This window comes from Brachyhypopomus gauderio, chromosome 17 (genome assembly GCF_052324685.1).
Source record: "Brachyhypopomus gauderio isolate BG-103 chromosome 17, BGAUD_0.2, whole genome shotgun sequence".
Taxonomy (NCBI): Eukaryota; Metazoa; Chordata; class Actinopteri; order Gymnotiformes; family Hypopomidae; genus Brachyhypopomus; species Brachyhypopomus gauderio.
The window spans coordinates 6251728-6264144 of record NC_135227.1 but is presented as its reverse complement, the minus strand read 5'-3'; the positions used below and the strand labels follow the sequence as shown (position 1 = coordinate 6264144).

Here is a 12417-nt window from a genome sequence, read left to right as displayed (position 1 = left end):
GCACGCTTCAGAACCATAGTTGTTGCACAAAACGCCCTGATTTCCAGACATGTATCTCTGGTACAAATGAACCTTGTATAAAGTACATCTTCAAGCTGCAAAAAATGTATAAGACTGCTGTTTCTTATCAGTCCAGAGACATTTCTTCGATTGTCCCTGCTTTTCATTTGAGTGGCTGCAATTTTCTCTTAATAGTTTCCGCATGATAGCAACCCTTAAAATGTGCAGCTTTCAAAAAACATTGTGTTCAGTCTATATTCAGTCAAAATAGGCAAACGTTGAGGTGAATGTTTAAATGGTTGCTGAAATGGGCACTGACTATTGTGGAAAGCTTAGATGTGTGTCTGTGTCTCATCCTTGCGTTTCCTAATTGTGTTTCCATGTGTGATTTCATAGCTCTAAGGCTTACAAGACAAGAGCAGTCTGCACCCACACTGGGAGATATGCTCGAGAAAGTCCTGCCAGGTAAATAAGACCAGTTTGGCACAAAATCGTGGGCTTAATCTGTAGATTAACGCTAAATATTCTCCAGAGCGGCGGAAAGTACTCTGCCCAGTTATTGTTCTCAAGCATACAGCATGTAAATGTTCACAATAATGCTGCCTTTATGAAGGCCTTTTTTGTTCTTGGTTTGAGTCCATGGACCATCTGTAATTTTAAAGGTGTAAAGAGTTACTGTGATGCCTACACACACAGTTCTGAATTAAAAGTGCATTAGTTAAGAAACACCACCTCCAGTGGTTAAGTAGATGAACATAACACTGAAATTAAAAATATTTTTTTACTCTTTGGATTGGCCGGCCGTTCCCACCCATTAACACAAAACATGCCTCAAATATCTATGGTATCAGAGTTCAGCTGCAGTTTACTAGTAAATGTGTGCGGTGAGTTGGAATTTCCTTCTGCTTATCAAAGTTGTCATGACTTTTGAGTGATGAGGAAGACTGTAGTTAAGATTATCTCATAATTTGAGTTGTTAGCAATGGGAACAATATGATAACTATATCAGCGTGGGAAAGCACTTAGAACATTTTGAACATTTAGAACATCATCAGCAGTGATTTGCTGCTCTGCGAATCAAGTGTTTTCACTGTCCAATATTTCTTTGTAATGAGCTCCTGTGAGGTTGTCACTACCTGTGTTAGCTGGTTAAAACAGTTCAGTGTAGACACGTCTAACTCCCCTTCTCATGTAATAATTCTTTCCATTTTTAAATGGACCTCCAGCGTTCATTCTCGTTTTTATTACATTTCTTATATATTATGTCAGTACAGCATATTTTTGTCCACAGTACCAGCACACAGTGATAGTGTAGGATGCTTACTGTGTTCTGTCATGTTTTCATAGCCAATCAGATGGAGATGGGGGTGGAGTATTGGGGTATTGAGGTGTGTTTCATAAAGTGACTGACAGGAGGCAGGACTAGACAACTCTGTCCAGGAATGTTATTTTTCAAACAGGTTTTCTCAGGCATTGTAGTAATGTGCAGATGCTACTGCTAAAATAATATTTTTATTATGCTCTACATACAGTATTTTACAATTTATCTGAACTATTATAGGTGTGAAGTCAACTAATGCACCTTTATGACTTCAGACATTTACAGTGACAATGATCCACTCTAAATGCCCCGATAGCAACTAGATGTGATTAGCGTTCTCTGTATCTACATCTTATGGTTCAAGTTTCACTCATAAAGCACTCCAATCAGGTCCTGATTCCTTGAATGTGAACCTCATCTTCTGCGCAGCCCACCAGGGCTCCCCTCCGGAGGACGACTCAGTCATCAAGGATCTTCTCCCCGAGGACGCCGGCATAGACCACCAGACGGTCCATGCCCTCATCATGGTGCTGATGAAGTTCATGTCCAAAGACAAGAGCAGTGCCGAGACTGACATCGGCAGTGCCAAGGCCTTCAACACGGTGAAGAGGCACCTCTACGTCCTGCTGGGCTTCGACCAGCAGATGGGCTGCTTCATGATCGCCCCGCAGAAAATGCGCTCGTCCACCTGCTTCAATGCGTTCATCGCCGGCATCGCACAGGTGAGCTGGAGAACACGACGCGCACCAACACCACCTTGCACATTAGCAAAAGGGCCGACGACTGACGGAAGGCGAACGGCGGAGCCGACCGTGTTCACGGGCGGGTGCGGTCGATGTCGATCGTAAACATGTGTCTTCCCCCCCTTGCCTGTGTCAGGTGATGGACTACAACATCAGTCTGGGGAAGCAGCTGTTGCCCCTGGTGGTGCAGGTGCTGAAGTACTGCACCTGCCCCCAGCTCCGCCCCAACTTCCAGGAAGCGCCACGCTGCTCCCTGTGGGCACTGAGGCCACACATCAGACAAATGTGGCTGAAGGCCTTACTTGTCATCCTCTACAAGGTAGTTGGTGCTCCGTTTTGGGAATGTCACATTGACTCCTTTGTTATTATGAAAAAAGAGGGAACAGCATGGTTTTTAGTCATATATTCATCATTATGAAGATATCTTCCAAGAATGTCCTGAAATATGCAGGGTGTAAAACAAATGGGTCTAAACCGGCTCTGTGGGTGGAAATGTCGGTTCAGCCCCCCCTAGTGGCAGAATTCAGATTGTCTGAACAGCACATGAGTTCTGTGTTATGGGAACATGCACTCTGGTTATGGAGAACTGTACCTCCAAGAAATTTTTATAAAGCGGGACTTTTGAAGACGCTGGTGTGCTGACACTGAATCTGAGTAGCTAGTCTAGATATAATAAACCAGTGTTTTCCAGCCCAGTCAAGCACTCCTAGATGATCCACATCTTGCTCTGTCTCAGCTCACAGCGCACCTGAAATCTGCGATTAAGAACACCGAATCCTCGTTTAGCTGGGCTGGAATCTGGGAGAGAGCAAGAATGTAGACCATTTGAAAATGTTATTTTAATGCCCTTGCTTGAAGTCTGCGGGTTTTGTAGAACACAAGTTTCATCCATGCTGTGCCTCTTACTCATATAATGAACAGACTTCTGGGGCCTAGTTACTGTGAGCATAGAGCTGGGAGCACATGTCTGAGCAGCTGGGCCAGCTGTGCATGCAGACTCCTTTGTATGCGAACCCCCTTAACATCTGTTTGCTGCAGTACCCATACAGGGACATGGATGTGAGTAAAGAGGTTGTTCTGCACCTGATCCACATCACCATCAACACCCTGAACGCACAGTACCACAGCTGCAGGCCCCACGCCTCAGCGGGTCCGCTCTACAGCGACAACTCCAACGTCAGCCGCTACAGCGAGAAAGAGAAGGGTATATTATTATTAACCATGAGTTCATGATGCACTCCAAGATACCAAGACTTTGACCTTGTTTGAACTTGTAAGTGTCTGCTTGCACGACTTGCTTTGCAGAGGAGGACAGCGTGTTTGACGAATCCGACATCCACGACACTCCGACGGGAGCGGGAAACAAGGAATCGCAAACTTTCTTCGCTCGGCTTAAACGGATCGGGGGCAGCAAGTCTGTCAAATATCAGCCCGTGGAGCTCAATGCTCAGAGGAGTAAGTGTCTGCTTGGTTCGCTCCCATTTAAACGAAGTGTCTGCTTGGTGTGCTTCCGTTAGAATGCAAAGGCGTGGGTCTGTGAGCGCACTGTAAAGATGTCCGTCGCCACCCCCCCTGCAGGTGAAATTGAGTTGGCGGAGTACCGGGAAGCGGGCCCTCTGCAGGACAGCCTGCTGGCCGCCGCGCGGGACGAGGGCGGGAGCAAGAAGAAGCGCCTGCAGGCTATGCACAAGCAGAAGTCCCTGGACATCTCCAACGCCGACTCCATTCTCTTCAGCCTGGACGAGCATCGCCGCAAGTCCTGCATCGACCGCTGTGGCCCGCACGGTCCGCCGCCCCCGCCCCCGTCGTCCTGCTGCTCCACGGCGAGGCACTCGCGCCGAGCGGACCGCCACGGGAAGGCCTCCTTCGACGGCTCCATGGGCGCTGACGGACCGGGCTCCAATCTGCCCGCGGACGCCATCCGACCCATCATTCCCGAGGTCCGGCTGAGCTGCATGGAGACGTTTGAAGATAAGACCCCAGGGCTGGATTCACCTCTGGCGGTTACTCCTCATGGCAAAGAAGACGGCGACCTGATCGACCTGTCCTCCGACTGCACGTCCATACCAGAAAAGCGCTCCATTCTCTCGCTGTCCGACAGTGACTCGCTGGTCTTTGAGCCTCTCCCGCCCCTGCGTATCGTCGAGAGCGACGAGGACCTGTTCGAGGTGCTCTCGAGGCCGCTGAGCGGGATGCAGGGCAAATCCGAGCATCCGTCGCCCTCGTCCGCCAGCACCGTCATGCGTCTGTCCCCGGTCGTCCAAGTCAGCGTGCAAGACTGCTCCAGGGACAGGACGAGCAGATCCAGCAGCCCAGCAAAGGGCAGCCCAGCGCAGACCGCGGAGAGAAGACCTCCCTCTATGACCCCTACTGCCTCCCTGGAGCTCCCTGACCACACGCACCACCCTGCAGGCCTGGAGAGCCCCATGACCTTGAAGCAGAAGAGAGACCTGTTCAGAAAGACGTCCCACGTGCCCAATACCTCTGTAGACGACGGGTGCACACCGCCCGAGGACAAAGTGTCGGGGAGCCCGTCGGGTAGGTCTGTGTACCTCAGCGTCCCCGAGGACACTCTGGACAGCCTGGACCCACTTAAGGCTGACGCAGGGGACGGGGGCACACGTGGCGAGGATGAAGACGAAGACGACGATGACTCCGGCGACGAGAGAGAGAGCAATGCAAAGCCTGATGATGTGAGCGACGAGGCTGAGTTCAAGATCCAGATCGTACCTCGGCAGCGCAAACAGAGGAAGATTGCGGTGAGCGCCATCCAGAGGGAATACCTGGACATCTCCTTTAACACTCTGGACCAGATGGTTGAGGAAAACACAGACGCAGGTGAACAGAACATGCTCCTGACTCCGGTTAGATCTACACTTCACTTGCATGTGTGTCCACTTTCATGTAACTGTTGATATATCGTGTCCATATTCTCATATGTATAAATCAATAATGTTATATACAGTGTTTGTATCATACATTGGTAGAAAGAACAGGAACAGAAGTACCATCCGTAATTCTGTAGGTCAGACATTTTCTTTTACAACAATCCAGATATTTAGAATGCTGTACAAAATATTTCTGGAAGTGTAAAAATTGAGAGCATTTCTGAGACTCTCAGACCTGTAAGTGAGAGTCGTCATGATACATGAAACACGTAATACATTTCAACTTGTTGTTTGTTCCTTATCGCTCAGGAAACACTCGAGTGATTTGTTCTTCTTCAGGGGCCTTTGTGATTTGTGATCCACTTAGTGATTCCCAGTAACCTAATTTATATGTTCTCAACACAGTAATTACTGGTTAGACAAATAGAATGTTAATGACTGGTTATAAAAATTGAAAGGTTAATTAGATTATCCCACAGTTGCAAGTGTAATTTGAGGTCAACCCGTAGTGATATATAAATCTTACCCATCAACTCCCTGCGTCGCCTCGCAGATCACAAATCTCTGTCCAAACTGGAGAAGCCACGAGGATCGGCCTCCGCCCCGGCGCTCGAGGCCTCCGCCCCAGAAACCAGCAACCGGTCGTCAGTAACAAGTAGGAGCCGCAGACCTCTCTAACCATCCTCACCGCATGGTGCTACCAGCTCATAAAACACCCTTTAATCCATTAAGCAAACCGTAAATCTGAGCCTCGACCCCCTCATCCTCACCTATAAAAATAAATACCGTCGTCCATCCTCCGGGGCCCGTGACGGGCTAAGTTCAATCTGTTCGTCCTGGAGTGAGAGAGGCAGGAAGTGTTTTGCAAAGATCCAGCAGACTCCATTAGAGGCTGGCTGAGGTGGAGAAGAGTAACTGTGCTGAAACAGAGACTCAGAAGTGCTCAACATGGTGGTGTTTTAAAACAATCATGGCAGCAACTCTTTCATTTCACAGTGCAGATAACAAATATATGAAGTTAACTAAATCAAACATTTTTAAGTGTAAGGGTTCAATGCATATTTCCCCAAGGCAAGCAGGACCATTAAGTTTTTTTTAAAGTATTTCATATGTATTCAATTATACAGTTTTACATTTTCCATTATTTGATCATTTTATTCATTATTATTGTTCAATACCAAAAAGCAAACCACAAGTCCAGTGAATAAATACCTAATAAATGCTGAAGTACTTTTTTTTTTTTTCCTTCTGTCTTCGTCTCGCTGGTCTCCCTCAGAGAGATCAGATCTCCGGGTCTGTGCAGATCTCTCTGTATAAACATCCCTTTATCGCTTCTCCCAGCCACTTTGTTTATGCGTTGCAGCTCAGTACCGGCAGGTGAAGCGCGGCTCTCTGGGAGCCGTGACGATGACTCACCTGATGAAGAGGCAGCTGGAGCACCAGTCCAGTGCGCCACACAACATCAGCACATGGGAAACAGGTCCGAATGTGCCGCTTGTGTAAAGCCAGATGTGTAAAGCCAGATGTGTAAAGCCAGATGTGTAAAGGCAGATGTGTAAATCCAGATGTGTAAATCCAGATGTGTAAAGCCAGATGTGTAAAGGCAGCGTGGGAGGCTCGTGCTGAACTGTACCACTGTACCCCAGCAGGTCCCACCAAGACCAGCCTGCTGTCTGCCCCCAGCACGGCGAGCATGTTTGTTCCTGCACCGGAGGACTTCAGCGATGAGCAGCCTACCAACATGGCTGACAGGTAGACTCGACTAGAATGTGTGTGTGTTTGTGTTTGTGTTTGTGTGTGTGTGTATGTGTGTGTGCGTGTGTTACATCTACATTGCCGTCTACGTGTCTCTGTGTATGCGTGTGTGTGTGTGTCCAGGTGCCGGGACTGCGGGGCTGTTCTGGAGGAGTATGACGAGGAGACTCTGGCTTTGGCTGTGGTGGTTCTGTCTATGTTCACCCACCTGAGCCCAGACCTGGCTGCTCCTTTACTACTGGACATCATGCAGTCGGTGGGCAGGTACATTACTGCAGCACCATGACAACTACTGTACTGTACAATACACACTGCACAGTGTATCCTGTGTAGTGCACTATGTGTCAGATACACTGCACCAGTCAACCTGCATTACACTTTTGCACAACACACTCTACACAATTTACACTTCCAAGGTTATACAAAATATTAAAGGTAACTGCAATGTAATTTGAGCAGTGTACTGCACATGAGAGGAAACAGATCCAGAAGGTGTGAATATCAGAGCTCTGGATGATAACAGCATAGTGGCTCTTTCTGCTGTGCTGTAATAAAACGGGAACCTGAGATGATGTTTACATGTCAAAGATGTTTACATGGCCTTTGTCAATGTTGTGTTCTCTCACATAGGTTGGTGTCCAGTGCCAGTTTCTCAGGCCAGGCTGAAAGGTGGGTTTGGTTTTTTAGGCTGTGCTGTATATGTGTCTCTGTCTCAATGGTATTGTGGGTTTTTAAAATATTTCTGTGTGAGTGTGTGTTTGTGTGCATATGTGTGTATTATGACATTGTCCTGTGGTTGGTCTACCTGTGGCTGTAGTATGCTGATCCCGGGGAACGCTGCAGGGGTTGCCAAGCAGTTCCTGCGGTGTGTGTTGCACCAGCTCGCCCCCAACGGCATCCTCCCACAGCTATTCCAGAGCAACATCAAAGGTACCTGCAAACCTACTCAGTGCCAGCTCACACACACACACACACACACCCTCCCACACACTAACACACACACACACGCACCCTCCCACACACTCTCACACACACACACACACACACCCTCCCACACACTCACACACACACACACACACACACCCTCCCACACACTCACACACACACATCCACACACCCTCCCACACACACACACACACACACACACACACACACACACACACACACACACACACACCCTCCCACACACTAACACACACACACACGCACCCTCCCACACACTCACACACACACACACACACCCTCCCACACACTCACACACACACACACACACCCTCCCACACACTCACACACACACGCACCCTCCCACACACTCACACACATACACACACACCCTCCCACACACTCACACACACACACACACACACACGCACCCTCCCACACACTCACACACACACACACACGCACCCTCCCACACACTCACACACACACACACGCACCCTCCCACACACTCACACACACACACGCACCCTCCCACACACTCACACACACACACACACACACACACACACACACACACACACACACACACACACACACACCCTCCCACACACTCACACACACACACACGCACCCTCCCACACACTCACACACACACACACGCACCCTCCCACACACTCACACACACACACACACCCACACACTAACACACACACACACATCCACACACCCACAAAACCACACACAGGACACTCAGAGAACACACACACACACACACACACACACACACACTAACACACACACACACGCACCCTCCCACACACTCACACACATGCACCCTCCCACACACTCACACACACACATCCACTCACCCACAAAACCTCACACAGGACACTCAGAGAACACACATACACACATACACACACACACATCCACACACCCACAAAACCACACACAAGACACTCAGAGAACACATACACACACACACACACACACACACACGCACACACACACACACACACACACACACACACACACACACACACACACACACACACACAAACCCCCTCAAATAAAACACCTGTTCCTGATATTTTCCTGCTTAGATGGGAACTTCCTTCGTACACTGGCCTCATCTCTTATTGATTTTAATGAACTGAGCTCCGTGGCAGCTTTAAGCCAGCTTCTCGAGGTGGGTCTTAAAATCGTAAACCTATTGCAAACATGCTTGCTCAGAGTGATTGTATTTTCATTCATGTTCCTCACTTAGCCGTCCCTGCAGAACATTCACCAGCAGATGGCACTCTTGTCACATAACACCAAGCGTGGCTTTTTATGTAGTGCACTGTAAAAGCAATGAGATCCAAACCAATAAGATTTCTTTCAAAGTGAGATTTACAAGACAGAATATGCAATGTAAAGATGCACAATTTTCCAGTTATTGCATTTATATGCCTTTGGATTCATAGTTAACTTTGCAATAACTCTCAGTCTCACTGGTTACACTGTAAATGAAACATGTCAAGTGTATAATTAAAAACATAAAGCCAATGTATTGGATTGTTTGATAAATAGGGAACAGGCTTATACAAGACACTTTATAAGAATATTCTAAGTTTGATGTCAGTATTAAACAGATGTCTAATGTGTCTAATTTTATCTCAAATGTGGCATACCATATTCTTAGGGGCTGAACAATAAGAAGAGTCTGCCAGCAGGAGGCACAATACTCCATTGCTTGGACAACATTGCCACATTCATGGAGGCTCTTCCTATGGACTCCCCTAGTAACCTCTGGACAACCATCTGCAACCAGTTCCAGACCTTCCTGACTAAACTTCCAGCTGTGCTTCCTCTGAAGGTATTAGCTCTCAAATCCTGGACCACTGCATGACTGGCCCGCTGTCTCTCACCCTTTGAATGCCCCTCTCATCTGAATTCTTCTGTTTCAGTATCCGCTAGACTCCAGCTTGAGAATCATCATCTGTTTACTGAAGATCCCCACCGCTAACGCGACCAGAGTAAGTGCACGTAAAACACAGGGCGCTTCAAACATAAACGTGTGGCTTTTGGTTCTGGTTTTGGGGGCATGTTTCGAAGCAGGCGCTCCCCCCCGGGTCCGAGCGTCTCCGCGGGGCTGCGGTGCTCCTCACACGCTCCCTCCGTGTCTCCTAGAGTCTGCTGGAGCCCTCGTCCAAGCTGCTCAGCTTCGTCATCCAGTACGGCACCTTCAGCCTCTCCTACCTCGTCGAGCTCTGCGGCCTCTGCTACAAAACCTTCAGCAAGGTGAGCCAGTAGCATGCCGTTCCGAATGTTCCCTTTAAAGTGAATGCAAAATGCGGGCTTTCTGAGCGAGTCTTTCTTGTGATATTATATAAGTGGGCCTGTTAATTTATTCATGAAATATATGCACATACAGCATTTGGCAGGATGGTGTTTTTCCAGACCAGCTAACATATTTATCGGATATGTGCGCTGTGGATATCGAACTCATGCGCACGGTATCTCCAGGTGATCTCCAGGGTCACGAGTGAATGGAAGAAGTACGCTGTAGAGGATAATAGCCATTGGGATGAAACGAAGATTTCTTAGCCTGGTTCGACCTCCTGAGATGGGCTGAATATCTCGCTGCTCAGTGCGTTCGATATGAAAGCGTATGAGGAGAACAGCACGTGGATGTGGAGTGCTGTGGTGGCCCTGCTGGGCGTGCAGGCTGCTCACACTTCCTTTACACCAACAGCAAAGTCAAAGGCAAAGTCAAGTGTGTTTGTTAGCACAGTGCAGCTTTACATATGGTTGGCTCCAGATTCCTAATGAGCAGGTCCGTGGCACATAAACGCTGCCCCTGGGTGCATTAAGGAAGATCTTGAGAGGACCAAGACGCAGGATCCCGTCTTCCTCGGGTGGCCGAGGCTTCTGAACAGTCGCTCTTCTAGTTCTTCATCTGCAAAGCACATGTGTCATTATCCCAGTGTTAATGATGTTTACAGTGCTCAAAGGTTGTTTTTTTTCAAACTGGAGAATATGCCTGTGCACCTAACAGAAACCTTATCTAAAGGAAAATACATCAGTGAGATCTTTGCTCTCTGAATATAAATCTAGTTTTCCTCCTCTCTTCCATTCTCTCTCTCTCTCCTTCACTATAATCCACTTGAAGAAGAATTCAATCAAATGGTATTGATTTTCATATTTCACAATGGTGGTCTAGAGGTGTAAGAGATGGATGTGCGCCCGAGATGTGCTGATAAGATCACGTGAGGATCTGCAGTTATTGTTGCTTGGCATGAGCTGCTGTCCTTCATGTGGCTTTCTACTGCATATACACACCATCACCAGGGGTCTTGTGCAGCCGGTTATATCGATTCGTCTTAGGCAGGGTCTCAACATTCATTTTTCACATTCATTTTCCATCATCATAAATGGCAACTTTTTTGTTGTTTCAGTGTCACATGTGACAAGGTCTTGGATCATGACACGGTGTCTAAGCTGTTTTATTTGTATATGGTTTGGCATAGTAACTGCTAAAATCTTTAGATGACCACAGAGACTGGTGCATTTTCTAAATACAAGGGCTTGCTATGCCCTAGCTGGACTCTTTGAGAAAACTAATACTCAACTTTTTTGAGTGACTCATTTTTTTTACATTTAAGTGACTCAAATGTTAAGAGGATATAGTAAGGTGGCATCCCAAGTTGACCCCAGCAAGCGTGATTAGAGCTGAAGGATTAGAGCTGAGTTGTCCTCTGTTTCAGTTTTAGCCCAGCGGGACCTAAAGTGCTGACACAAAGGCCCGGTTCCTGTTGCTGTGAGGTCGCGCGGGCGGGAAAAGGAGAGATTGCTTTTATGTAGGTGCGGACTGTGGAAGAGGAGCTGGGCACACTGCCATTCTAATCTGGTCTTCGGCCTGGAATATGGACAGACGACGTCACACTGAGTGGCACAGCGGGGTGGAGACGTAATCAGGCTGCAAGAAACAGCCAGTTGTAGAGGAGAGACAGACAGACAAAAGAGTGTATAATCCCTGAGAGCAACAGGAAAGGCGATTGCAATAAGGAGAGTGCGTCAGACTAAAGAGGACAAAAACTCGTTGAGTGCCTTTTACACCTCGGTGTTCTTGTTCTGTTCTCGTTCTTCCGCAGGAGAGGGATAAGTTCTACATGTCCCGTGTCGTGGTTCTGGAGTTACTGCAGGCTCTGAAGTTCAAGTCTTCGATTCCCGACACTAATCTACTGCTCCTGGTCCAGGTAGTTTGTGTTGTGATGTCATTTAAAGCTGAGTCAAGGAGTGAAACACCAACGCTACGTCTCTGTATTCTGTTTCCCATAAGTTCGTATGCACTGACATTGGAACTCGACTATCTGAGTCCACCATTCTACAAAAACACATGATCTCTTCTTTGCCCGGGGTGAGTGCTTTGTGTATCAGTTTCAATAATGTGTGTGTGTCTGTAATATTTAAATACAGATTAGGTAATTTGTGCATTTCTATTCAGTGCACAACGGCTGCTATGGAGTGCTTGAGGCAGTACCTCAGTGAGCTGCTAGACTTCATCGCAGACATGCACACACTGACCAAATTAAAGGTGCAGTATGTACATGCGTATGCAACAGTTCACTGTTGGACATGTTGGACGGAATATGCTTTTCATTACTACCGTCTGTCATTCAGTTCAAGTGTCCTGTAGGAATTATTACCTGCTGCTTTCAGTTTGTTAGGAATGAGAGCACAGTGCCAAATTCTAATTGCTCAATTCTCAGTGTTAAATATGTTG

At 47.6% G+C, this 12417-nt stretch overlaps 1 protein-coding gene across 5 annotated transcripts in view; it reads left to right on the top strand.

The window, feature by feature from the left end:
- unc79 (unc-79 homolog, NALCN channel complex subunit) overlaps nt 1–12417 on the top strand; it is a 41424-nt gene that overhangs the window by 22917 nt on the left and 6090 nt on the right. For 2 of the 5 annotated variants that reach the window (XM_076977835.1, XM_076977839.1), the window contains exons 27-45: nt 397–465; nt 1712–2043; nt 2201–2383; nt 3103–3268; nt 3370–3519; nt 3643–4902; nt 5506–5607; nt 6316–6432; nt 6599–6704; nt 6831–6971; nt 7338–7376; nt 7525–7637; nt 8753–8838; nt 9334–9507; nt 9599–9667; nt 9822–9932; nt 11786–11890; nt 11974–12051; nt 12139–12228. In XM_076977835.1, coding sequence (XP_076833950.1) covers nt 397–465; nt 1712–2043; nt 2201–2383; nt 3103–3268; nt 3370–3519; nt 3643–4902; nt 5506–5607; nt 6316–6432; nt 6599–6704; nt 6831–6971; nt 7338–7376; nt 7525–7637; nt 8753–8838; nt 9334–9507; nt 9599–9667; nt 9822–9932; nt 11786–11890; nt 11974–12051; nt 12139–12228 — 3491 coding nt within the window. The remainder of the gene's footprint in view (nt 1–396; nt 466–1711; nt 2044–2200; nt 2384–3102; nt 3269–3369; nt 3520–3642; nt 4903–5505; nt 5608–6315; nt 6433–6598; nt 6705–6830; nt 6972–7337; nt 7377–7524; nt 7638–8752; nt 8839–9333; nt 9508–9598; nt 9668–9821; nt 9933–11785; nt 11891–11973; nt 12052–12138; nt 12229–12417) is intronic. The other 3 variants (XM_076977836.1, XM_076977838.1, XM_076977837.1) reach the window with 3 other exon arrangements.